Source organism: Trematomus bernacchii, unplaced genomic scaffold (assembly GCF_902827165.1).
Source record: "Trematomus bernacchii unplaced genomic scaffold, fTreBer1.1, whole genome shotgun sequence".
Taxonomy (NCBI): Eukaryota; Metazoa; Chordata; class Actinopteri; order Perciformes; family Nototheniidae; genus Trematomus; species Trematomus bernacchii.
The window spans coordinates 5,669,303-5,693,106 of record NW_022987477.1 but is presented as its reverse complement, the minus strand read 5'-3'; the positions used below and the strand labels follow the sequence as shown (position 1 = coordinate 5,693,106).

At 40.2% G+C, this 23,804-nt stretch overlaps 1 protein-coding gene across 1 annotated transcript; it reads right to left on the bottom strand.

Annotated features, from left to right (window-relative positions):
* Nucleotides 1–73: 73 nt before the first annotated feature.
* LOC117495941 (cullin-1) lies at nt 74–22,907 on the bottom strand. The gene is made up of 22 exons (XM_034147563.1): nt 22,740–22,907; nt 13,979–14,362; nt 11,861–12,035; nt 11,600–11,767; nt 10,228–10,278; nt 9,980–10,070; nt 8,828–8,991; nt 7,398–7,560; nt 7,149–7,279; nt 6,647–6,754; nt 6,427–6,533; nt 6,089–6,137; nt 5,125–5,256; nt 4,913–5,030; nt 4,684–4,760; nt 4,216–4,334; nt 3,985–4,090; nt 3,828–3,875; nt 3,602–3,684; nt 3,413–3,518; nt 1,003–1,116; nt 74–868 (listed from the first exon to the last, which is right to left on the bottom strand). The coding sequence occupies exons 2-22, from the start codon at nt 14,116–14,118 to the stop codon at nt 788–790; spliced, it is 2,331 nt and encodes a 776-aa protein (XP_034003454.1). The 5' UTR covers nt 14,119–14,362; nt 22,740–22,907; the 3' UTR covers nt 74–787.
* Between the last annotated feature and the right edge of the window lie 897 nt (nt 22,908–23,804).

Below are 23,804 nucleotides of genomic sequence, written 5' to 3'. Positions count from 1 at the left end.
CCAATAAAAACCCAGTGAAGAAAACGGAAATCCATTTAAACAGGCGAGTGAGGTGTAAACAGAGTCTCAGGAGAACATTTAGAGAAATCTTTCCTTATTTTTATTTATCACACATTTAGAAAATGAACCACACTATACAAATGTCCACCGTCAGTAATGAAACAGGCCTCCTGCATGAACCCGACCGACCTCAAACCAAAAACACCTTCAGCAGGTGAAGAAGCGTCATGGCGGCCGACACTCACCACTCCTCCTCCGGTTCAGTCGCACACTTTAAATTACAGGACCGGCGTCAGCGTCGTCGTACGGGAAACTGCCCAGTGACTCGACTTTTATTTTTACTTTTTAATCTTTTTCGTGGTCACTGTGGTGCAGGTAGGCAGTAGCATGCAGAAACCTTTGGATGCGGCTCTCCTCTGATTGGCTAATTCATTATGTTTGCGCTATGTAAAGAAGGGAGCAGGGTTTTTTTGTTTTTTCCTCTTAGAGTCTGTGTTGTTATTTACAATATGACAAGAAGGAAGTGTGTGTGTTTGAGTCCTACGCATGGGACGGGACAGGCGAGAGTGTAGACGGGGTTTCCCGCCCTCAACAGGAGGGGTTCAGGAAAAAGTCCTCACCCTCCTCCCCCCTCGGGTTGGATGTTTGTTGTCGGCGACACACTTACAACATGGCCGCCGGTCAGAGGGATCCTCACTTTATTACTCAGACATAAAATTAAAAAAAAGAAATGAAGAAGATAACAAATAAAACTGAGGAGAGCCGGCGGGGAAGGGGGTGGGGGCGTTCAGGCCAGGTAGCTGTACGTGTCCTTCTCTCCGTCCACTCTCTCCAGGTACTCCTTTTCGATCAGGATGTCGATGCATTTCTGACAAAACACAATAAAATGAAATCAACACAAACAAAAAGCTGCAGTGCATGTGTCCAAGAGTGAAACAACAGTGTGATGAGATGAGAACATTAAAACCCGAGAGCTATATAACATTCCTATTCATGCGTTACCTTGATGACTGGGACTCTGGGTTTGAATCGAGACGACAGCTGATTCAGGACTTCAGCCAGAAGCTGCTGGTGCTTCAGGACCTTCCTCATCTTCATGATCCGCACTATGGCCGCCTGAAAACACACATTCGTTATTGCAAAGAAAAATCAGGATTGCTCTGTTGTTCTTCTTTAATAAATGTTACAATTATATCTCTCAGGAGAAATAAAGATGCATTTAAAACACTATGCACAAAGCACATTGAATCCTGCTTTCGGTTATATGAGGCTTTACATCTAGAGCCCTGGCTTTACATTTCTACTTCTTTTCACCAACTCAAATTTAAGACTTTTTAAGACCACTTTGAATATAATTTAAGGCCTATTTCACAGCAAGAAAGTATGAAGGAAAATTGCGATGAATGAAGAAATACGTCCCATAATTACTTACAAAGTAAATGTATTCATGTTTAACATAAGAACGATGACTGAACATAACGGTACACAGAACTGTGTTAGCCAAAATGTGTAAGAGTGTAAGTGTGTGTGTGTGTGTGTGTGTGTCAAGAGCTATAGTCAGAGCTCTGCTGTCTTCATGCTGTTGTATGATTGGTGTTTAGCTACGGTATTTAGCGTCCACAGCACCTCCGCTTTTAGGGTTGACGTAGACTCAAACGTCGCCCGGAGGTCCCCCGGTTTTGTTGCGGGAGCTGCTGCACTAGCTAACGCTGCACTAGCTAACGCTGCATTAGCAAAACAAACGCAAATTTTGTTTGCAAAAGGTGCAGCGGGCTTCCAACACGTTCCCCTCCACTGGTTTCAACCAAGCACTAAATTCGATGTTTTCCAACCAAATACAGTTGAACTTACACTTCCCCATATTTATTTGTAAGTAGATTCGAAGATACCTCATTTCTGACTGCCGCTAGCTGAAGCTTGGTTGCTAGGTTACTAGCTGGGTGTTCTCCGATAAGGGGCCGGGGGAAACAAAGTTAATGATTACTGGTTCCATGTTGATTTATTTCAATTTGTTGGGGGGAACTGAAAGGCTATTACCGTACTGGTTACTTTGCAGCCCGGACATTTCCCCCAAAACACATTTAGACGCGATCGCAACACAGAAGTACTTTTCAAATCCGATCATTTTTAAGACCTTCTAAATCAGGGGTGGGGAACCTCCGGCCCCCGGGCCGTATACGGCCCACGAGACCATTTGGTACGGCCCTCGAGGTAATTTATAAACGCACGCAAAAAAGAAAAAAATTAAAGAAATCTAGACCGCAAAAAAATTCCTGGCCAAGGTCAGGGTCCTTGAACACAACACGAGCCTAACGTGTCATCACGTGGTATATGTCTCGTCTGACAGGGGTGCAGTTCTCACGGAGAGCACCAGAACGTCGCTCCGACACTTCCAAAAATTACAGTACCCATAAGGAGCCGTACACATGCCGCAGTTTTTGCGTGGCTGTGTCTTTAGTTGAAAGCCCAGTGGCGATCTGTTCATCTGTCATACTATACAGTCAATAACTTTGTTGTTATTAGCATCTGGTTAGCTAGCTATGCTAACAAATATCAGAAGCTTTTTCTACAACCAGTGAGGTAAACGCACATCTTTATATGATCATTATAGTTATAAAAAAATAAGAGAATAAAGTAAACAGGTATAAAATACTATATGACAGTAAAAAAATAGTTGTCATTAATAAACAAGAATAGAGTTTGAAAGGGGAGTGATTTGTAAAATATCCATAAAGAAAAAGAAATCTGCTTACAGTTCTGTTTCATATGGGTGTTCATAGATCTCCTAATGTTGCTCTCAAAGTGCACCAGATTGATGCTTTTAACTTCAACATTTAAAAAAAAATCTTCCCGGGGGAGCATGCCCCCGGCCCCCCTAGAGGAGGTTAGGTCCCCCCCACTTAAATCATGTCCACATGGATAGGAAACTAAATACATTTGCACACATCTTGTGTCCATATCTTTCTGTTTTGGTGATCATGCCACAACCGTGCACGTGAATGCATGCATGCATGGTAAGATATCTGGATTAAGAGGTTGCTTTTTCTTTGCACACATGAAAGAAAGGCGAAATGAATGGGCTGTGATTTTAGTTTTTTTAAGCAGATGTCAATAATTGTACGGCCCTCGGAGGATGTTGAAAAAATTGAAATGGCCCTTGAAAGGAAAAAGGTTCCCTCCCCTGTTCTAAATCATATTTAAGACCCTTCTTATATTTTTTGATCATATACAAGACGTTTTAAGGCCTTAAATTCAGATTATCAAATGTAAGACTCTTTAAGACTTGTTAAGACCCCGCGGGAACCCTGTACTATCTTCCACCAGATTGAGAAATTTCTCATGTTTGTCTGTTTGTCTCAGTGTTTTTCTCTTCTAAGGCTGTGAGGTGAATATAAGATGTGTGAACAGTCACCTGGATGAGGAGCTTCCGGTCCTCTTCAATGTTCTTGTGGGTCGTCTCCTGCTCCTGTTTCTGCTCCGTCTTCATCGGTACGTTGATGTTCACCCTCAGCTTTTTACTGTGGAGCGAGAGCAAATTAAATTAAATATATTTAACATGTCTTCAGCAGCGGGGAGATATGATTGGTGTGTCTCTGCTCACTTCTTGTATCCCAGGAAGAGTTTGATGACGGTCTCGGGTTTGAACTCAACCTCGTCCACGTTGGCGTTCTCGTCTTCCATCACCTGTAGGACACACACACACACACACACACACACATCACAGATCTGAACACAAACTTATTTTAATCACACCTCCCGATGCAACCCTACACATCTTACAACAAACACAAAGAAACAAAATCAAGATCAGCTGTTTATTTACTCACAAGCAGCTTGGATTTTAACAAAATCTGCAGAACTTGAACCAGAATGTCCTGAAATAAAATAAGGAAAGTTGGTTAGTGGAGGAATACTTCTGCTTAATCAAAATATCTATATACATGTTGTATAAGGATACGTTTGTGAGAATGTGATCAAACTCACAGTTTTGATCTGCGTGCTGTCGGTCAGCTGCTGCACGGTGTAGCTGTCCTCTGTGTTGTACTGCAGCAGGATGGCCATCTGGAAGGTGGAGGCCTGCAGCGTGTACCTGCAAACAACAACAACAGGTTCAGTATGAAACAGAATCAAAGTGCAGGCTCCTCACAGCTGCTCAACATGTTGAATAAGAAGGAACAACATGTAAATATGCTAAAGCTGAGCAGAAACACGTACCTGTTCTTGAAGCAGTTAGTGACCAGCTCTCCTTTGGACAGGTGGTAGAGCCAGGTGAGCTTCCTGCCGCTGTGTCTGCTGGCGTAAAATGCAGTGAAGCGCTGATAGCTTCGCTCCAGCTAAACGGAGAGCGAGAGAAAAAAAGTGGAGTTAGACAGGGAGGTCTACGGCCAAAGGAGGGACCCAACCTAACTGCAAAAGACAACACTGACTGAACTTTAAATGCTAAAATATTATAACTGACTTAGATTTCTCACAGCCTAAGAAGGCTGTTATCAACAATCGTTAGTGACTAGTGCAGCAGGTCAACACATTTCACACAGGTCTAAATCAAGTAATAGCTAAAGAAACAGGTTTTTATCCCACAGTAGGAACAGAATGAAGGTAAATCATGCTGTGGATTTACTTTTCCTCATTAAACCTTCTTCTGCATAGTGAATGTTTTTTTCTGAGTTGAACAGGTTTTACCTCGGAAGGCAGAGCGAAGGTGCAGGACTGCTGGAAAGGCCAAGACCCAGAGCTGAGGACCTGGATACTGAAGTCCACTGCAAGATATACACACAAACTCAGTTTCTACTCAGAAAGGTTTTATGGTCAATGCATTTAGTAGCTCTGTATAAGCTCAAATCAGAATTTAGAAATACGTATAAATGTAATGATTGGCGTCAGATACCAGTGTTTTTTTATGTGTACTCACAGTCAAGAGGCTCAGAGTTGGTCAGGTGTTTCTTGAATTGTTCGTTCAGGTCTTTACTGACTCCAATATCCTGGAACATGCGCTGCAGTTTGGACGTGTACTCGAAGCCGCATGCTTGCTGCACGAGAACAAAGAAAAAAAAACATTCAGCGTGAGGTGTTCGGGAAGCTGAGGTTTAGGGTTGCTGTGGATGTTTTTGTGTACACACACACCTTGAGTTTGGAGATCATGCTAGCCTCGGCGTCGTCGCTGGCGCTGTTCTGGTGGACCAGACGTTTGGCCAGCATCTTAGCGTAAAACTTCTGGAAAACATCTTTGTCCTCGATGTACTTGAACACAACCATCTGAAAAGAGGAAAGACAAAAACATACAAAAAGGTTTAAGAAATGGACAGCTGCACATAATTCAAACTGCAAAAAAAAAGCATTTCACAAGGGCACTAAAACAGTGTGAAATGATGTATTGTGTTTCAGAATTTTTTTTAATTGTATCTCTTGTAATTGTATGACTTTAAAAATAAAGGTATGCATTTGATAATGATAAACAATGGAGGCCAAATTCAGATACTATAGTCTAAAAATATTTTCACTGCAGTGTCTACAACTTAAGAAAGAAAAAACGTTCTTTGCAACAGTTAACACAAGAGTAACTAGAGCCGCTTTCACACCAAGTACTTTGCCGTACTTAGTTCCCAGCACTTAGTTCCCAGCACTTAGTTCCCAGCACTTAGTTCCCCCATGGAACTAAAGAGAAGATCGCGTTCACACCAGAATAAGTCCCTGAGGGAAGATTACGCAAATGAAGCCGCTGACGTCACTTCTTCTTCTGCTTTGGGTTTACTGGCAGGCCGCAAACAACTTCACAGCGTATACTGCCACCCGAAGTCCCCAGAAATTGGAACTTTTTTCTCCCCAGGAAAGTACCTGCTCTCTAGCAGGGACTGAAAAGGGGGGAAAAGTTCTCATGAACTAAGTTCTCTTTTTGGCGTGAACGCAAAATCCCAGGAACTATCGGAACTAAAAGGGAAATGTACGGGGAAAAGTACTCCGGTGTGAAAGCACCTTAGGTCAGTGGTTCAGTGGTACTTTTCCAGTACAGCTGCTGCTACAACATGACCAGAGACACACTGTATTATGAGTATATTTGTGCAAACACACACAGATCACAGTTTCTCACCACTTGGTTGAGTGTGTCCTCCAGTTCTGCTTCCTCTGGATTTTTAGAGCTGGAGTAAAAACAGAAACAGGTTATAGTTTATAGGTGTATAAAGAGAAAACACACATGTATTTCTAGTCTTATTCTATCTTGGATTGTTTTAACTTTCTCTTCTCTTGATTTGCGTTGCTCAAAATCCTTAATAAACAATCAGCGGTAACACTACAAAAACCTGAAAAAACACAGGTTTTAAAAACAACTAGACTCAGGGTTTGCTTCCTTTCTTGTTCTAAAAATATCAGTTGATCAAGATTGCTTGGTCGGATCCCATTCAAATGCACACAGGACTGATAGCACACCTCTTCTTCAGTAGAGAGTCGCAGTATCTGGCCAGCAGCTCTGGAGACTTGCTGGAGGACTGAGCCATCCTGGTGACGGCGTTGTTGTTGATGAAGCGACCACACGCCTGTGAAATCAATTACAATGAAATTACAATTTAGAATGACACCTGAAAATGATGAGAAAGTAACACTGAAGAACTCAGATAATTGTCCTTGTGCAGATGTTTAGTTTCTCTACCTTATCGAGCGCTGCCACAAAGCCGGCGTCGTTGTTGAAGGCAGACATGACCAAGGCGTTGTATTTCTTATGGACGTCCAGCGTGGTCTGCACGTACACTTTGGGGTCCTGGAGGAAAACACACATATATTTAGTTCCATTGCAGCTTTTTTGCAAACTTGCCTGCCTTTTTACACCCTCACACGATTAATAATTGTTTGATGATTGTTCCTCTCGTGAGAAAGGACCCCGTTCCGTGTGGTAAAGACAGAAAGATACTAAACTCATTTCTATTCTTGGTGCCTCATTAAAGTGCTTTTAAAAAGGGTCTAAAAGCACTTTTTAAAGTACATTTCCTAATTTGTAACATTATGTAACTGCCCCAGCTTTAAAGCTTATTCTGGAAAATAATCAGGCAATCATTTTAATAACAGCTTAATCAGTATTCATGCAAAATTCACATTTTCAGCCTCTCAAATTTGGAGTTGTCCTGCTCTTCTCTGTTTTCTATTATATTACGTACGTTGAGCGCGGCCTCTCCACACTTCTCGATGGCAGCCAGGCCCTGGTTGTGGATGTGAGTCTCCAGAAGTTTCTTCAGTTCTCCGAGGCCATCTGTGATGCGGGACACCAGGTTGTACATCCGGCCCAGGTCTGAGAGGAAGAGGGGGAGAAATTAGATTTTTCTTTTAAAACACCTTTTAAATACAAACTTCTTTCTTATTTCAGAATTAGCTATGTACACTCATTGAAATTCAGAGTGCAGGTTTACCTTCATTCTTGTCGGCGTCCAGCAGGTTCTGGAACTCGGTGTGGAAGATCTCCAGGTGCTTCTCGATCAGGACCTGCTCACACTTCCGGGCCAGCTCGTCTTGTGTGGACTCGTGGAGATACACCTGCACACGCCGCTGCTCCTCCAGCAGACGAGCCTCCGCCTGAGCACACACACAAACACTCTTAAGTACCACAAGCTAATAATGTTGAACTACACATTGGACAACAAACCTTGTGGATCTTGAAAAACTATAGATTTTAGATTAATCAATCAACAACTTTATTAATCCCGCAAGGGGCAATTGGTTATGAGCAGCTTATGTCATGTACACAGGCAGGAACATACAGGAAGAAAACACACAGATACACCCGGGAGCCTGGATGTGGATCATTGCAATTTACACGATAAATAGTTCATAGCATCACAATAAGAAATAAATAATCAAGTTAAAAGCCTTTCAAGAATTTAAAAGTTTGAGAGCAGAAGGGATGAATGATTTTGCAAAGCGATTAGTCTTTAGAGCAGGTAGAGCATATCTACGCCCTGATGGCAACAGACGAAATTCATCTGCAAGAACATGACCTGGAGAGGCCAGAATGCTACAGAAGGAGTTTAAGTCTCTCTGTTTCACGCCGATGATCTTAGAGCAGGTTTTAACAATGCTGTTCAGGCTGTTCCTGTCTTTCAGTGTAAGGCTATGGAACCAGCAGATAAAACAAAAACAAAAACAAATAAGGCTCTCAATGAATGCTTGGTAAAAACGACAAAGAATGAAAGGCCTGACAGAGAAAGAGTTCAGTTTGCAAAGAAGGTGCATTCTCTGTTGACCCCGCTTTACAATACACTCAATATTCACATCAAATTTGAGGTGGTCACCGAAAATGGTGTCCAAGTATTTATATGATGTGACAATTTCAACCGTGTCATTGTGTATGATGCACTCCTTAGGAACATCCTTGTGACGTCTAAAATCAATTATCAGTTCCTGGGTTTTAGAGACATTTAAATCCAGAAAACTGTCATCACACCAGGAAATAAAATCAGTAAGAGCACACTCGTGGCCTGATTCTGAGCCGCTAAGGAGGGACAAGAGGGCGGTATCATCAGAGAATTTAACCAGGTAGCTGTTGTCTTGCATGCTCCTGCATTTATCAGTGTACATTATAAAAAGTAGGGGCGAACGAACGCATCCTTGAGGCGAGCCTGTGGAAGTGATGACAGAGTCAGAGAGGCGTCCATTGACAGAGACCTTCTGCTCTCTATTAGTTAGAAAGTTTAAAATCCATAAAATAAGTTGATCGGGCAGCTTAAAATGCAGATTACACAAAGAATTAAAAGCAACAAAACATGCAACTCTATCTGTGAAAGGCTAAATACGTGTAAATATTTATAACAATAGTGTGTATCTGAAGTGAAAGGTGGTGTACCTTCTTCATGTACTCGGTGACGGGGTTCTGCTGCAGGAACTCGGTGCTCTCGCGGGTGTAGAAGCGCTCTGTGTCCGTGAGGAACTGACACTCAAAGTACTCCTTGTACACGGACAGCGTGGGGCCTTTGGCGAAGGCGTCCTCCTCGTTCAGACCCAGCTCAACTGCAGGGGGAGGAGGGGGGGAGACACAGGGGAGGAGCAGGGGTTAATGTGAGGAGAACCACAGGATAAAACCTGAAAATGGCTGTGTCTCATAATGTCATGGTCACTTTAAGATTTGTCAAGAGGGAGAATTGAATGTTTTTATTGATAAAAGACTATTGCATTTCGAAATACTCGCACCTCGACTGATCTACTAGCTTGCCAAACAAACGTATTCAATTTCTATACATCGTATCTTTATTTGGAATAACTTCTTAATTCCTGCACATATTCTACATGAAGTCAAGTATTTTTAGGTTGTTTTTTTAGACCCATTAAGACAGTGTTGGCTTAACATCAAACTCATACCAATGTCCTCCACTGACTGATGACTGTCAACGGAGATATATTCATGACCACAACTAGAGAAAGCAGAATTAAAAGATAATTTAAGATTTTAGCGTTTAAGTTTTAACAGTCATCTTATTAACATTCAAGCCCTAAAAAAAGTTACTGAATCAAATGTTTCCAGACATTAGAAGCCAATATCATCACGTTTAAATTGCGATCATAAAAGGCAACATTTGGGTATAATAAAGTTTACAGATGATCCTTTATACCCACTTAAATCTATGTATTTTTTACTTTTAGTTTGTTTGACCAGCTGTTCATATTAACTTTGATTAAATTCAGCGACATGAGAGAACAACAAATATTGTACACTTCATACCAACTATGTATGTTAAGAGTAAATATAGTTTGTTTTGGTGAAGGTTTAGTGTGGTTAAGTAAGGCTTGACTTTGACGTTAATCATATCTTTAGTTCAACTTAGTAATGTATGCCAAATCTCTATCTCTTGAAGGGCCAATACCAAGAAAATATTTGTAGTATTTCCAGAGAGGAGTGTACTAATGGACCTCAAGAGTATTTGGCTGCCGTTGTTGTCTAAAGCCTGCAAAGAACAGCTGTTTGTTTCTCTTTGAGTTGTTCTCCGTGTTGTTGACCTACCGTAGGATTGAACCACCCCGCTGATCAGCCGGGTGTTAATGGTCTCGCCATTCCGCTCCCGCTCAATCAGCTTCAGCACAGCGTTTGTTACCTGTAAACAGACTCATGGTCATTATTTGCGGCAAAAATAATGGAATTAAGAGTTTTACAGGTAAATTAAGGCAGACAAAACGTAATATTTTTAACTGTTTGCATTTCTTTGCAGTGTTATTTCTCACCCCGCCCCCACAAAAAGAAAAGTAACACACCTGTTTGTTGAGAGGTCGGAATAAACATTCTCTCCAGGTCACAAGTGCCAGCTGAGGGAACATCAGTGTAGGAAAAGAGGGAAAGAGTAAATAACACAAAATCAAGTACTTAGGCTGAATGTTTGTTACAGTCCAACCTCCTTTTGTAGTTCAAATCTTGCTGAAATCTATCCTCAGCGCCTAGAGGCATTCACAAGACTCTTATTTTAATCTTCCATTTCCCCCCCATACCCACTTTTTGGTATGTTTCCATAGTCCAGAATAATTGGCAAGAGATTCATAAACTAATCCACAGTAATCAGACCCAGAAATAAACTCCTTCATAGATAAAAATTAAAGTACTTAAACCAAAAAGTTTCGAGATTCTTGAATCCTTTGTTGTCACATCTAAGTTTTTATTTTAAATGTAATTGCAAAAAAAATATTCTCCTTTAAACTCCTTTATATCCTCTGCAATCATATCGTATCAACAGAGGACTCATCTAAAATGTTAGGCTCACATAAGTGAATGCTTGGATGAAAAGATGATTATGCTGGCAACGAGTACATTCAAATTAGGGCTGCTCGATTATGGCAAAAATCATAATCTCGATTATTTGGGTCAATAATTGATATCACGATTATTAAAAACGATTATCCATTTACTTTGAAAACATCCATTTATTGACAACAAATTATGTTGTTTTCATAATCGTTGCAAGCCAAAATCGTAATTGCGATTCAAATAGGATTAATTGAGCAGCCCTAATTCAAATCCACACCCCTTACCTTGAAGGTATAAAGTCTTTTACGAGCCCTGTACTTAAGGAATGACTTGACATTTATAGACAAGTCAGAAATATTTCATCTGTCCCCAAGGAAGTGAAGCCGGAAAGGTTTAATGACACCTCATGTTGAGTTTGTTGTTCCCAGTGTGTCGTAATGTTACCACTATTTTTACTGTGCACTGGAAAACTACTCCAAAAAAAGGTTACGCACAGCAATTTTGGGTGGTTTTCACTATCTTTCATGCTTTGTAAAAACATAAAAAACAATTATTTCCAAAAGCATGTTAAAGAATTTAGATTAGAAGCTGGAAATACCTGCTTGGATCAAAACACACCAAGAGTATTTACTTAACTTCTACTCTGAACAGAGGCTGAAGTAGTACTAGTAGTAGTAGTAGGGATTCTCCGTAACAAGTAAGAGTTCTTCATTCATTAAAAGGATATCAATGGAATATAATTAGTGATCCATACAAAAAAACTTTTGCTTTCAAATGGCAGCAAAGTAAACATTAAATAGAATGCTCTAGTAAAAATATCATAAGTGTCCTACTTTAATAAATGTACATGCATCGGCTGAACACTGACAGAGAGATATTAAGACGCACCGAGTAGATCTCGTAGATGCCCTTGCGTCCCTCGTCACACTCTCGTCTGACCCAGTGACGGTTGAGGTAGGCGCAGATCCCGTTGAGGACTTTACTGGAGAAACGGTAATCCTCCCACTGCTGGGTGTAAAACTTCAACACACACTCGTCCATTAGATCCTCGCCATCCTGCAGCAGAATAAAACAGGGGAAGAATATGAGTGAAATGCAGAGGGTGAAACATATACAGGATGTGTTTTAATCCCAGTGAAGAGGACTGACCTTAAGCAGGCTGGTCAGATAGTTCTTCAGGAACTCTTTGAGCCGCTTGTAGAGCTCCAGGCCTACAAACTGAGCTCCGCCCGGGGTGGTGGACTTTTTAGGGGGCTTGGCTGGAGGCACGGAGCCCCGGCCCTGGCTGGACTGGTGCACACTGGTACAATAGTTATATACATGTCTGATGGAGGGGTTAAGGAATAAACACAGAAACAATATACACATATAGACCAAGGTATTCTCACCAAAGCTGAAATCAGGAACGGAAAAAGCGGGGGGCCACATTTTCGCAAATAAATCTATGATTTAAAAGTTTGTTATGATTAAACCACAGTTAGTGATTGTTGGAGTGGAAATGAAAACACTAACTGAAGTAGTTTTGTTTTATTTTGTTTCTGTCGAGTTGAAGAGTTTTCATTAGACTGAAAAAGCGAAGAACTAGTGGAAGGTAAATAACCTGCTGTACAAACGCATTTTGAAGCTGAAGCAAATCAAATAAATCAGCATGTCAAGTTTTTTCTTTACGTAAAATAAAGGGTAGCAGGAAAAAATGTTTATGCATTCTCTACCTCATAAAGGATTATTGCCTCACTCTAATATTATAACAAAGGTTGCTGTCATTGCTAACCAGTGATGTAGACATGGGCCAAAAAGCTTTGAAAAGTAAAATATGTCATTCGAAGATTGTAGCGTGTATAAGTTTAGATCATACTTCTGCTTGATAGGAGCGATTACAGATTATTACACTTATCTATATTTATTTTATAGATGTGTGTATTTCATACTTCAGGGAAATGATCCCATCCTGTTGTTCTGGAACTGTGTGTAACAAGAAGAGAAGTTTGTCATCCAACAAAATGTGTCTTCTCTTTGTGTACGTTACAGAAATACTTGAACAGTGTGCACACCTTTCAAAAATACCAACAAATACATTTAGAATAAATACTTCCTTTGACCAACAATTTGTGAACAGTTATTAAGTAGATGTTATGAATTAAAGTATTGTTTCTTGTTTTCAGGACTGAGGTGTTCTTTTTTAGAAACTCATTACTAGGGCAGGTTTTGGTTTTAGAAGGAAGGGAGAAAGCCATTGCCATGAAATACACTTTACCACACAGCCAGGGTGGATACTGAACAAAACTGGTGAATATGTGTGTCACTATTGGACGCTCATAAACTATGAGGGAAATAAACTAGTGAGTAAGTATGGTCATCACTAAGGATATGTATGATTCAGTGGCTCAGTCAGTAGGGGCTTGGACTGTGAGCCGTAGGGTCGCCGGTTCAAGTCCCCAACCAGACCTAAATATGGAGTGTGGACTGCTACTTGGAGAGGTCCCAGTTCACTTCACGCCCTGCCGTGGTGCCCTTGAGCAAGGCACCAGACACCCCCTCACCCCCCCCACTCCCATTGCTCCCCGGGCGCTGTACAATAGCTGCCCACTGCTCTTAGTACTAGACTCCTGGTACTAGACTCCTGGTACTAGGATGGGTTAAATGCAGAGAACAAATGTCACTGTGTGACCATGAAAGAGGGTTTCATCCCTCCCTATTCTATTTGTAATTAAAGATTAGACATATATGCGGTTCAGTAAATTTTTCTCAATCAATCAGTTTGACAAAAAATGTATAAAACAGTTTCAGCTGAAATATATATTTTTAAATCCTTGCTTTTTTCTGAGTCAAAAAAAAAGAAAAAATCCCGAAGTTAAAATCTGTGAATGTTGCTTCGAAAATGCCGCTAATTAATTTAATGTGTGTAAGAACATTTCGATAACCTTTAGTAACGGGATATTATGTTTTATGGATACTATAAACAGTGTATTGATTTTTAATTAACAGTATTCATAATCATTTGTAACCGAGATTGCACAAAAAGCTGTGCTATGTTGTTAAATGTCCCACTGTTGGATCGCAATTCTTTTCATGTACTTTTATGCATATGTGGTGTGTTCTTTATAGTGTGACAGTTTCCCTCAAAATTGCAATACATCACCTTATTGTAACCCCTGAATCATGGTCATCATTTCCAATTACCAGCCCTAATTTATTTATTTTCCTTTGAGCACTTGATGGATTTATCATCATCCAACATTGAAATCTATAATCCTCACAGCAGGATACGTGTAGAGTTCCATGTAGCGCGACTTGGCCATGCTTTGCCGTGTGTAAACCTGCTGGATGCCCGCCCGCAGGTCGTCCCATATCTGGTCCAGGCCTATCTGTTTCAGTCCGTGGGGGTTTTGGGTCCTGTTCGACGACATCGTGGAGCCCGTGTGCTCTCCTTAGCGAACAATGCCCTCCCTGTCCTCTCCCCCCGCTCCGCTCCTCGCTTGGTGTCTGTCCTGGCTCTCGCTCTGCTCTCAGAGTGCGCGGTCCATCGGGCGGCAGCGCTTCGGGAAGCTGGATGACGTTTTGTGGGGCGGGATGCAGTCCCACTCTGCACGCCTGGGTGGCGCTGTCTGCCACTCCTCCACCTAAAAGCTTGGGCAATCCTCACCAGATGACCTAAAGCAAAGAAAAAAAGGAGATTATGATTTGTTATAGAGTGGTGCAGTGATGACGTATTTTTGTAAACTGAAGCAGAAGGTAGCATCTCCCTGGTTTCCTTTACAAAAAGCCAGAAATCAGAAATGCTGACTCATTTACGGGGAAGAGGACTCATTCCTGCACCACTCCATTGCCAGTAAAGAGGCTAAATACAAAAGGATAAGAAGGCTGGTAACAATAAGGATTAATTTCAAATCCCAGAAGCAACCGTCTTTTAAGAATCCTCAGTTTCCTCAGTACTGTTACAGGTTAGTTGTAAGGTCATCTGCTGACACCTGGCGCTGATCCCTTCACACACGGTTCTGACCAGACCCTGACGTAACTCAGCTAATAACGGATTAGTCCACTTCTCATTTCCTCCACCAGTCCACTCCCAAGACTCCCTCATCTACAAGGTTCCTTTATTGGACACGAGAAGCCAATAATGTTTAAGCATTAGTCCAAAAGCCTCTTTCAGAACTTGACGTACAAGAATAGATCTTTTGCATTTGTGAATCAACTTTTACCCCTACTCGTAATGAATATTAGGTCAGGCCATGCCTGCATCACTATCACAAGAGTAGCAGCAGCTGGTTTAACAGTGGCACTAATGAAAGTCCAAGGAGGCAGCATCATTAAGGCTAATTGTCAGACCTGAAGCTGTAATTTCATCCCGACTGTCAGGACAAGAGGAGATGGTAAATGAACCCCAGAGTTCGCGGCAAAGACGTATTTCAAGCCACACAGAAAGTGACAACAGGAAAAAGAGAGAAAATACTAAAGGCTGGACATCTGGCTTGACTATCTGATCAAGTTAGTTGTGCATACAGTATTCTGGACTATTGTAGTTGTAACTAAAGCGGGGAGGAACCAATTTGAGTTTAGGTTTTATTTTTATTTCAAACTGAATGTCAGTGGGTATTGTACTTTGGTTAGAGAAAACCAGCTATCAGCAGTTGTCACTCTGGAATCTGGGAAATGCCTTTTTGAATATATTGCGATTCATCCAATTAAAATCATTGTATTACCACAAAGGAAATCATGATTAGTTTCAGCCTTATTTCAACTGCTGCTGCATGATAACAATTACATCTGATGCCTTTCATTTGAGGAAGCTGATTGTTTTGATAGCTCTGCAAAATAAAAATAAACCAGAAAGATAGATTGCTGATAAAAATATTGATATGAGTTATGACATGGCATGTTACGCTACTGGAGGCTTAAATGAATTTAAAAAAAAGGTTGTTTAAAAAAATAGGTTTCTCTACAACAGTGCCAAACAGAATCAGCGACCAAAGGGAGTGTGCATGTGTGGCTGCGTGCATGTAGGCAGCACTGCTATATTTAGATATTTAGAGAGAGCAGGCATGCAGCGCTGCCCGTCTCTGGACGTTCTCAGCTATTAGGGCCAGCCAGAGACTCAGGACGTGACAAGTGCAGAAATCTGTCAGTGGCAGGGAGGAAGCCGAGTGACCGGCTCTGTTTACTTCCTGTCCCTGTTGACGCCGGACACCGAGTGAACTCATGACGTCTGAGCAGCTTCAGTGACAGCAGCTACAAATCTGCAGCTGCTTATAAGGACGTGGAAAGACAAAACACTGAAGTTAGGGTCTTAAGTGAGCCAGCAAATATGTGTTTGTGATGAATATAAGTTTATATTTACAATATTTATTTATATTAGTTACATCACTTAACAGAATATGTAATAATATTATTTTAATAGGGCTGCCTTTTCAATAACCATCTCTTATGGAATGTAAAATGGAAAGAAATGACTATCAAAATGTCCTGAAGCATTAAGGGACATATTCAAGTTGTTTGTTTGTCTCACAAACAGTTCAAAACGGAAATATTTTATAAGGAAGAACTTGACTGCTTCATTTCTGGTCTTTCTATCATACCCGTGTTCTTCCCCAAATTCAAAGCAGAACATAGCAGATTATTTTCACTATTTAACCTCAATATGAAAACAGATGTTACGTGACTATAAGATGTTAAGTCAGTAGTTACTGAAACAATAAATAAGTATCCTAACTGAAAAAGATGCAAGTAGTTAATGTTTGACATTGTTGGGCACTAAATGAATTGCATGATAAACATAGTTGATTAGTATTTTTGGGAACATTTTGTTTCAACAATACAAATATTTTCCTATTTCATCTTTCTGTTTACCAAGTAAAATATTTCCATTCACATTCTGCAGTACATGTTCTCTACACTATGGGCAGGATGATAAAGGGAGGCAGTGAGGCCGAGGCAAAGCCGTGACACAGCAGTAAGCTCCAGGCACATCATCGGGCCTTCATCAGTCACCAAAATCTGTCCTCCTCTCCACGCCCAGCCTCGGTCTCCAGCAGATATAACAACGTAATGCCGAGGACATTACATTGTTATACGCCAATTCATTAGACAACTCGCAACAGGCCGAAATCAGAATCAGCAGATTCCAATTTAGGAAAAAACGGTCATCATCAATTGAAATTGGTGCATCTCTACTTGGATGGTGACAGATGCAGGGCCCAGACTTCCAACTTGTTTCAGCCTCCACTCCTCTTCATCAGATCCTCACCAAACTCAGAAAAAGGCAACCCCATCTACCTGAGGCGCTCTGGCAGTTGCTATGGTAACTAGGGCAGACAATACCGAGTTAGTATACCTCGTTCTGCTACAGGGGTGGAGCGCTGGATTTTCTGTGCTCTGTATTCACAGAGGAAAGGTGCCCTTCACAGCAGCACTTGGATCCGATTTCAGATTCCCACAGCAGAAGGTATTATATACATGTCCTGCTTCAGGATCTGACCTGTAATCAGCCATCGAGTACAGCTTGTGAGTGACAACAGTTGCTATAAAGTTTGTTGTGAAACAGGAATCCCTGTGTCATAGTTGGCCCGTTCCCCCTCCACAAGGGGCAGAAAGCAGCAAAGGTCAGGTCTGGTTTCGGGGAACATGTGTCTGCCAACCAGTGTTGTTGACAGACTAGATGGTCTTTTTGTATGACAGTTAGGGGTGTAACGGTATACGTACCGAAAATATTCGGTATGGGCCCTTCGGTTCGGTACACGTGTGTACCGAAGTGTACCGAACGAATATAACGTAAAAAATTGAAAACTTGAACAACTTTTGGGAACTAATCTCAGGTGCTGCGTCGCAGCGTTCAGTGTAATTTGCTCACATTGGGTTCAACGCGTCATAGAGCGACCAAGTCATTTCATTGGACGAGAGGCATACTATGAGAGCTGGTCACAGGGATGCGTTCAAATTTAGTCAGTAATTTGAGGAACTGGCAAAATCAGATAAAGTTGAGCTCGAAAATCCTCCAGCATCATTGAAATCTCCGGTTTGGTAACATTTTGGTTTCGCAGTTACGTACAAGGATGACAGACAAAGACAGGTGGACCGAACCAAAGCTGTTTGTCGGCATTGTTCAACTAAAATTGGTTACGCGGCTGACAATACATCAAACTTGCACACTCATTTGAAAAGGCATCACCCGAACGTGAATATCACCAGTACCAAAAGAAAAATGACTGAAGTGCAAACCCAACTCCCACTAGCATTTAAGCCTCCACCACTCGCAACAAGTTCAGACCGAGCCAAAGCTATTACAAACGCCAAATATCCTTATGTTGCCATGTTAGCAAATCGCTACCTGGCTGTGTCTGCTACCTCTGTCCCTAGCGAGAGGGTGTTCTCCACAGCAGGAGACATTGTTAGTGCCAGCAGATCTGCCCTTTCGGCAATCAATGTGGACAAGTTCATTTTTCTTAAAAAAAAACATGAAAATACAATGACAAGCAAGCAAGTCCTAATGTCAAGCTGGCTGCTTAGGTACTAGTACAGTACAGTTCAAGTACAGATTATTTCAGTTCATCGAAATGCTGCACCTTAATGTTTATTTTAGTATATTTTGTGTTTATTTGAGTGAATACATTATTCACAGTTTAATAATAATTCAAAACCCCTACAAAATATTTTGTGATTATTTTTTCTGCTGTACCGAAAACGTACCGAACTGTGACCTAAAAACCGAGGTACGTACCGAACCGTTCGTGAACCGTTACACCCCTAATGACAGTGTCACTTGGCCAGGAGAAGCAATACAACATCTATGTTCTCTGTCAGAGTCAGAGCTGAAGCAATTTAGGCAAATTCAAAACTATTCTGTTTCTACACATTAGCAAGTTCCAGCTTCTCTGACGTAATGCTTTTACATCTCATCTATACTATATTAATTAAACATCTTTGTGCTTTAAGACTGTTGGTCGGATAGAGCAAGCCATATGAATGAATCAACTTATACAGAAAAATAAAGGCTGCAACTAACGATACTTGCCATCATCAATTGCTAAGGCTCACTTAAGGTGGACCTGTTATTGGCATTTTCATAGTGGCAACAAGCTGCTCCCACAAGATATTAAACTAAATATTAAGTTCATTAAAAAGTGTGACTCACACACCCCGAGGACACCACTTTCACTGTCAAAATGTTTACATATCTTACATTGTATGAAGGCGAAAGCACATTAAACTGTAACTGATTACACACCACCAAAAACAAATAACCAGTAAAAAATAACTCTCCATGGTGGGATGGAAGAGGCTATCTGAGGACAAACAGGGGAAACCAACACACGATATTGCAGCTGCAAACAAATTATACATTAATAAATTGCTTTGTGTGAAAAGCAAATTTGTTTTTTGATATTTAAATTAAAATGGCCCAAAAACTACTTTAAAGTCTCAACCTGCTATCTGCTGTCCACAGCAACAAGAGGACTTCAAAATACCAACATGTTTTAAATTAAGAACTTGATTTCCTGCCAAATGGCTGGCAGAGCCAAAGCTCACCTGCATTCAGCTGATTTCTACTCTTGTACAGAAAATAAATCTGTACTGTCTTGTGTATTGCTTAATAATGCTAACTCGGGAACCAGCGTGTCTGGAGGGGAAGGATGCAGGGAGTGGTGGAGAGAGAGAGAGAGTGGTGCTGGTGGGAGCTCATCCTGGTAAATCTGCTTACCGAGTTCACAGAGTTCAGACTCAACAACTTAATACCCTACATTTAAAAACACAAACAATAACAAAGCAAAATCTCCTTTCTTTAAATCTGGGTTTGGGTGAGCCTAAACTTCCAAGTGTAACAATCACAGCGAGGAGCACTTCTTTAGCTTGTAAGGTCAGGTGTGACAGTGCGTGTGCAAACCGATCATGAGCCGGGTGATGCAACACGAGAGGACATTTCTTTAATGTAAGCAGCTTTTGATTTGTGTTGCTCAGCATTCAGAAGAGCAGCAGATACTCACAGCCCTTTAGATTGACTTTACAATCAGTGCCCTCAGCGCTGTCACTTCACAGAGGACAGAGTGGGGGGGTCAGGCCAGGTAAAAGAGGTGGCTTTATCATCGCTGACAGGACATTACATCTTCAGAAGCAGACTGAATGTACTGCAGGAGAAGCAATACAACACTTCTTTTTCTCCTTTATACTTAAAAAGATGTATCTAAATTTGGAAAACAATTAAGGGTTAGCACTGAACAATGTTGGCAAAAATGTATTTCCAACTATTCTGTTTATTTTAGTTTGATTTATTTCTCAAGAAGAAATGTGAATCATGAGTTCCAGCTTGTTTAATGTGAGGCTTTTTTTGTCATAAATCATATTCATTTGAACATATTTTTGTTTTTAGAATGTTTTATTGGAGCAAGCCAAGTCAACATAATTAGGGCTGCAACTATAGATCGGCTAATCGTTTGGTCTTTAAAATATCAGATAACAGTGAAAGTTCTATAAGTCTTCATTTCATCATCACTATAAATTCACAATAAAGACAGAAAGAAGCAGAAGATCTCACAATGCAGGAGCAAAGCCTCATGGTTTGATCTCTATATAAACAAGTGAATAGTCCTGCTCAGAAAGAGCTCTAGCCCTTTCAACACTATTGCAGAACCTTTTCAGTCGTACATTATGTTCATCAAAGAAAGGATCCGACTACTAAACTTGATATGTGTTGAGTAAGCTCTTGCAAAAGGCTGAATGGTTGCAACATGTGCTCTTTGTAGAATACATCTCAAGGTAAAATATATTTCTCCACCACATTAAATATGAAAATGCACCAATCCTCTCAAAGTTGCAAGACAATAAATATTTGTATGTACCAACATTAATTAAACTTTCCAGAACAAAAACAACTAGCATTGCATTCTGTATTTTATGCTATAAAAGATTGACTGAATATTCACACCTCTCCTTAAATAGGAAATATTTCACAAGATATGATAGAGCAGATGTGCAAAAGCCTATGAATAGCCATGTATGCTAGAATAGACAAGTTTGCAGCTGTTTTTCATGGTATATATGCAAAATGATCATCCTACAGCTGATGTCTTCATTACTGTAAATACCAACAAACACCCACCCCCTATGGGCTGTAAAGACACACACAGATCCTCCCACTCAAACAGTGGATTCTGAGGGGAGAAGCCTCATCGCTCAATATAAAACACGTACCAAGCTGGATTTTTCCCATGTAACAATATCAATAAGATTCAGGTTTTGACCCAATACAAAATATTCAAATAACTTGAAATTCCACACTGAAGGCTCACTTTCAGTTAAGACAAGTGAGAAAAATATGTAATGTTTTCTTGCACAAGTTTTCTTTAACTGTCCAGTATAACTCTAGGAATGGGTGGATCTATCAACATCAGGCTACATCAGCTTGAGTAGGCCATATCACAAGGGTCTAGAATCATTTTCATAACACAGTCACATCGAAACATAATAAAAATGAGTATGTTTCTTTTAATCCTCTAACCTAACTAGGCATTTCTGAGTTTGACTTCGTCTGTACTAAGACTATTCTATAAATGTATATCTTTATATCAACACTACTGGAAAATCTGATTTGAACTTTTTACAACTCAAAGGAACATGGCAAATGTAAATGTCTTATACCGTCTGGACAAGTGTAGAATACATTGTTGACCATCTTTAGGTTTTTAAAAAGCTCTACAAATGCATAAACAATCAAAGATAAACAGTAAGGCTCCAACACATTGTTAACAAACACATGGCAACTGTGAGTGTTTGCTTTGTCCTTAACATTGGGGGAAATACTCCCAACTATAAAGAAAATAGCCAATAAGCAACCCAAGAGTCTTATAATATTAAAGAGAAACCAAAATACAATCCAAGGGTTGTTTTCTAACATCTCCAGACGTAGAAATAACTATTTTAATAAACATGGCTCTTTCAGGTGTTCCTTAAAGTGTGGCAGTAGATCTTCCATAAAAGCATATTTATATTAGCCAATGTTGGTATAAAGATATTAGATATTTATTTATTAACTTTCTTGCAGTACTAGTGTATGAATAAATGTGTTGGCTATAAAATATTCCATCTCTGTCTGCGCAAACAGAAAATGTTCTTGAAAACTGGCTTATAAAACAACAAAAGACATACATTACTTGATTTACTCATTGTAGACTTCTCATGACAATGTTAAGTATTTACAAACTTCCCAAACAAAAAAGTAACTGATGTGAACAGAGATTTAACAACCAGGTTTGCCAAATGTGTGTTTTCTCTCCTTTATACCCGAGAGAAAGAGATGGCCAGAAACCAACATGTATTTACCAGCAGTGGGGTCCTGATCATGCAGCGTCTTATCAAAAACGTGTCTTTTTCCCCCTTCTTATTAACCTCACATCTCCAGGCCTAGAAGTGGCACAGACCAGGTATTTTCCAGGTAGTCGAGGAGTGTGTGAGCCCAGTGTCATGTTCAAAATCACTACCCTTCCCTCAAGAGGGCCGATCTGCTCGCTTTAATCACGAAATGTAGCAGCTTTAGCTAAATTACGACTGTGTAACCATCTATTAAAAAACAATAAAGGTTTACACCGACTGCTTCTCTAAATGTGTGTTGAGATTATCCAACGCTGAGCTGCGAATGGAGACAAACACTGCTACGCAATACTGCTAACTATCATTAGCTTCTCAGGCTCGATTAGCCAGTTAGCTTGTAGGTGACGTTAGCTTGGCTGCCTGGTGCTGCTTTAAATTAAAATACAATCTCTATTTTGACCACATTTTTGATTCGTTTAGATACATGTGTAGTGTTAGGGCTTTAGTTAAGATACATTCGGCCTTTACCGAGCAAACAGCAGTAGTCAGGAAAGACCATCTGCCTGTGTTGTTGGTGTAAAATGGCAGCCTAGCTTCACGGGCTGCTCAATAATGAGTCAGGAAAACAGTTCGCTAACAGTTAGCATTAGCCAGCTAGCTCCTGGCTAAATTGATTGTCATGAAAAAAATAGCGCCACCGGCTTACGTTCACAACCCTGAAGAGGCTTCTTACCATTTTAAGGCAGTCGCTGTCACTGTATTATCGTTGTAGGTGTGGTTTTTCGGGGATAAAAGCTGTCTCCTCCGCCGTCTCTGTATGTGTTTGCTGCCAGTTGCTATCTGCGACCGCTCTGCTTCGTTCGCACAAAGATCAGCTCAGCAGCCACCGAATCATGCTGCATTCAGGCACAGTCGGAAACATGGCCATTACACTAAAAAGTGCAGTTATAAAACAGGGTTAATGAAAATGTTTTACGGATCCGTGGAATAAGTATTCTGTAGAAAAAACACAGGGTATAAATACTGTGTGTGTGTGTGCTCTGTGCTGCATAAATAATATATAGTAAAAGCACACAAGTACTAGCATCATCTTAAAATCTCAAAAGTAAAAATACTCATTCTGCAGAATTAACTCTATTTGCTAAATAATCATACTAATACAAAAATGAAAAGCAGCAATAACCAACAATACAAAATATATATATTTATACAAGTGAAGTGTAAAACCACAAAAACAGTGCAAATAAAAAAGTGTGTGAATGTATACAATGTAGAATGATAGTATATAATGGGAGCAGTGGTTTTAAAAATAATACTCTATTTGTTTCAAGCTTCATTACAGCTTTAAATAATGTTGAGATAAAAATGTGCAATAATTATTAAATTAATGGAAGTACTTCATGGTAAACGTATATGTTGTATCACAATAAAAAAAATATTGAGATATTAAAACTAACAAATAGAAAATGCCTTGTGTTTTATGTTGTATAGAGTAAGAGTATTTCTCTTTTTAATGTAGAAGACCTAAATATAAAGCTAGTTTTGAATGTTGCTGTGTCGCTATTATTCAAAAAGGAATCAACGCTTTTACCCCTCATGGGAAAACATTTATATTTAATATACAGTAGTGTAGTAGTAGATGTACTTTATAATATATTTCCTTTTCTTGGAAAACGTTTTACTTTCCGTTTAATGGTTCTTGAATTAAGGCAGTTTTTTCTACTGATCTTTTTTTATTTCATTTGGAAATAATACACCACAATACCAGGACAAATCCCGGCATGTGAAAAATGTCTTG

Coding starts and splice junctions, on each gene's coding strand:
- LOC117495941 (XM_034147563.1), bottom strand. CDS start 14,118: ATGTCGTCGAACAGGACCCAAAACCCCCACGGACTGAAACAGATAGGC. Junction 7,280..7,397: donor GGACGCCGACAAGAATGAAG/GTAAACCTGCAC, acceptor TCTTCCTCTCAG/ACCTGGGCCGGATGTACAAC. Junction 869..1,002: donor CCAGAGTCCCAGTCATCAAG/GTAACGCATGAA, acceptor GTGTTTTGTCAG/AAATGCATCGACATCCTGAT.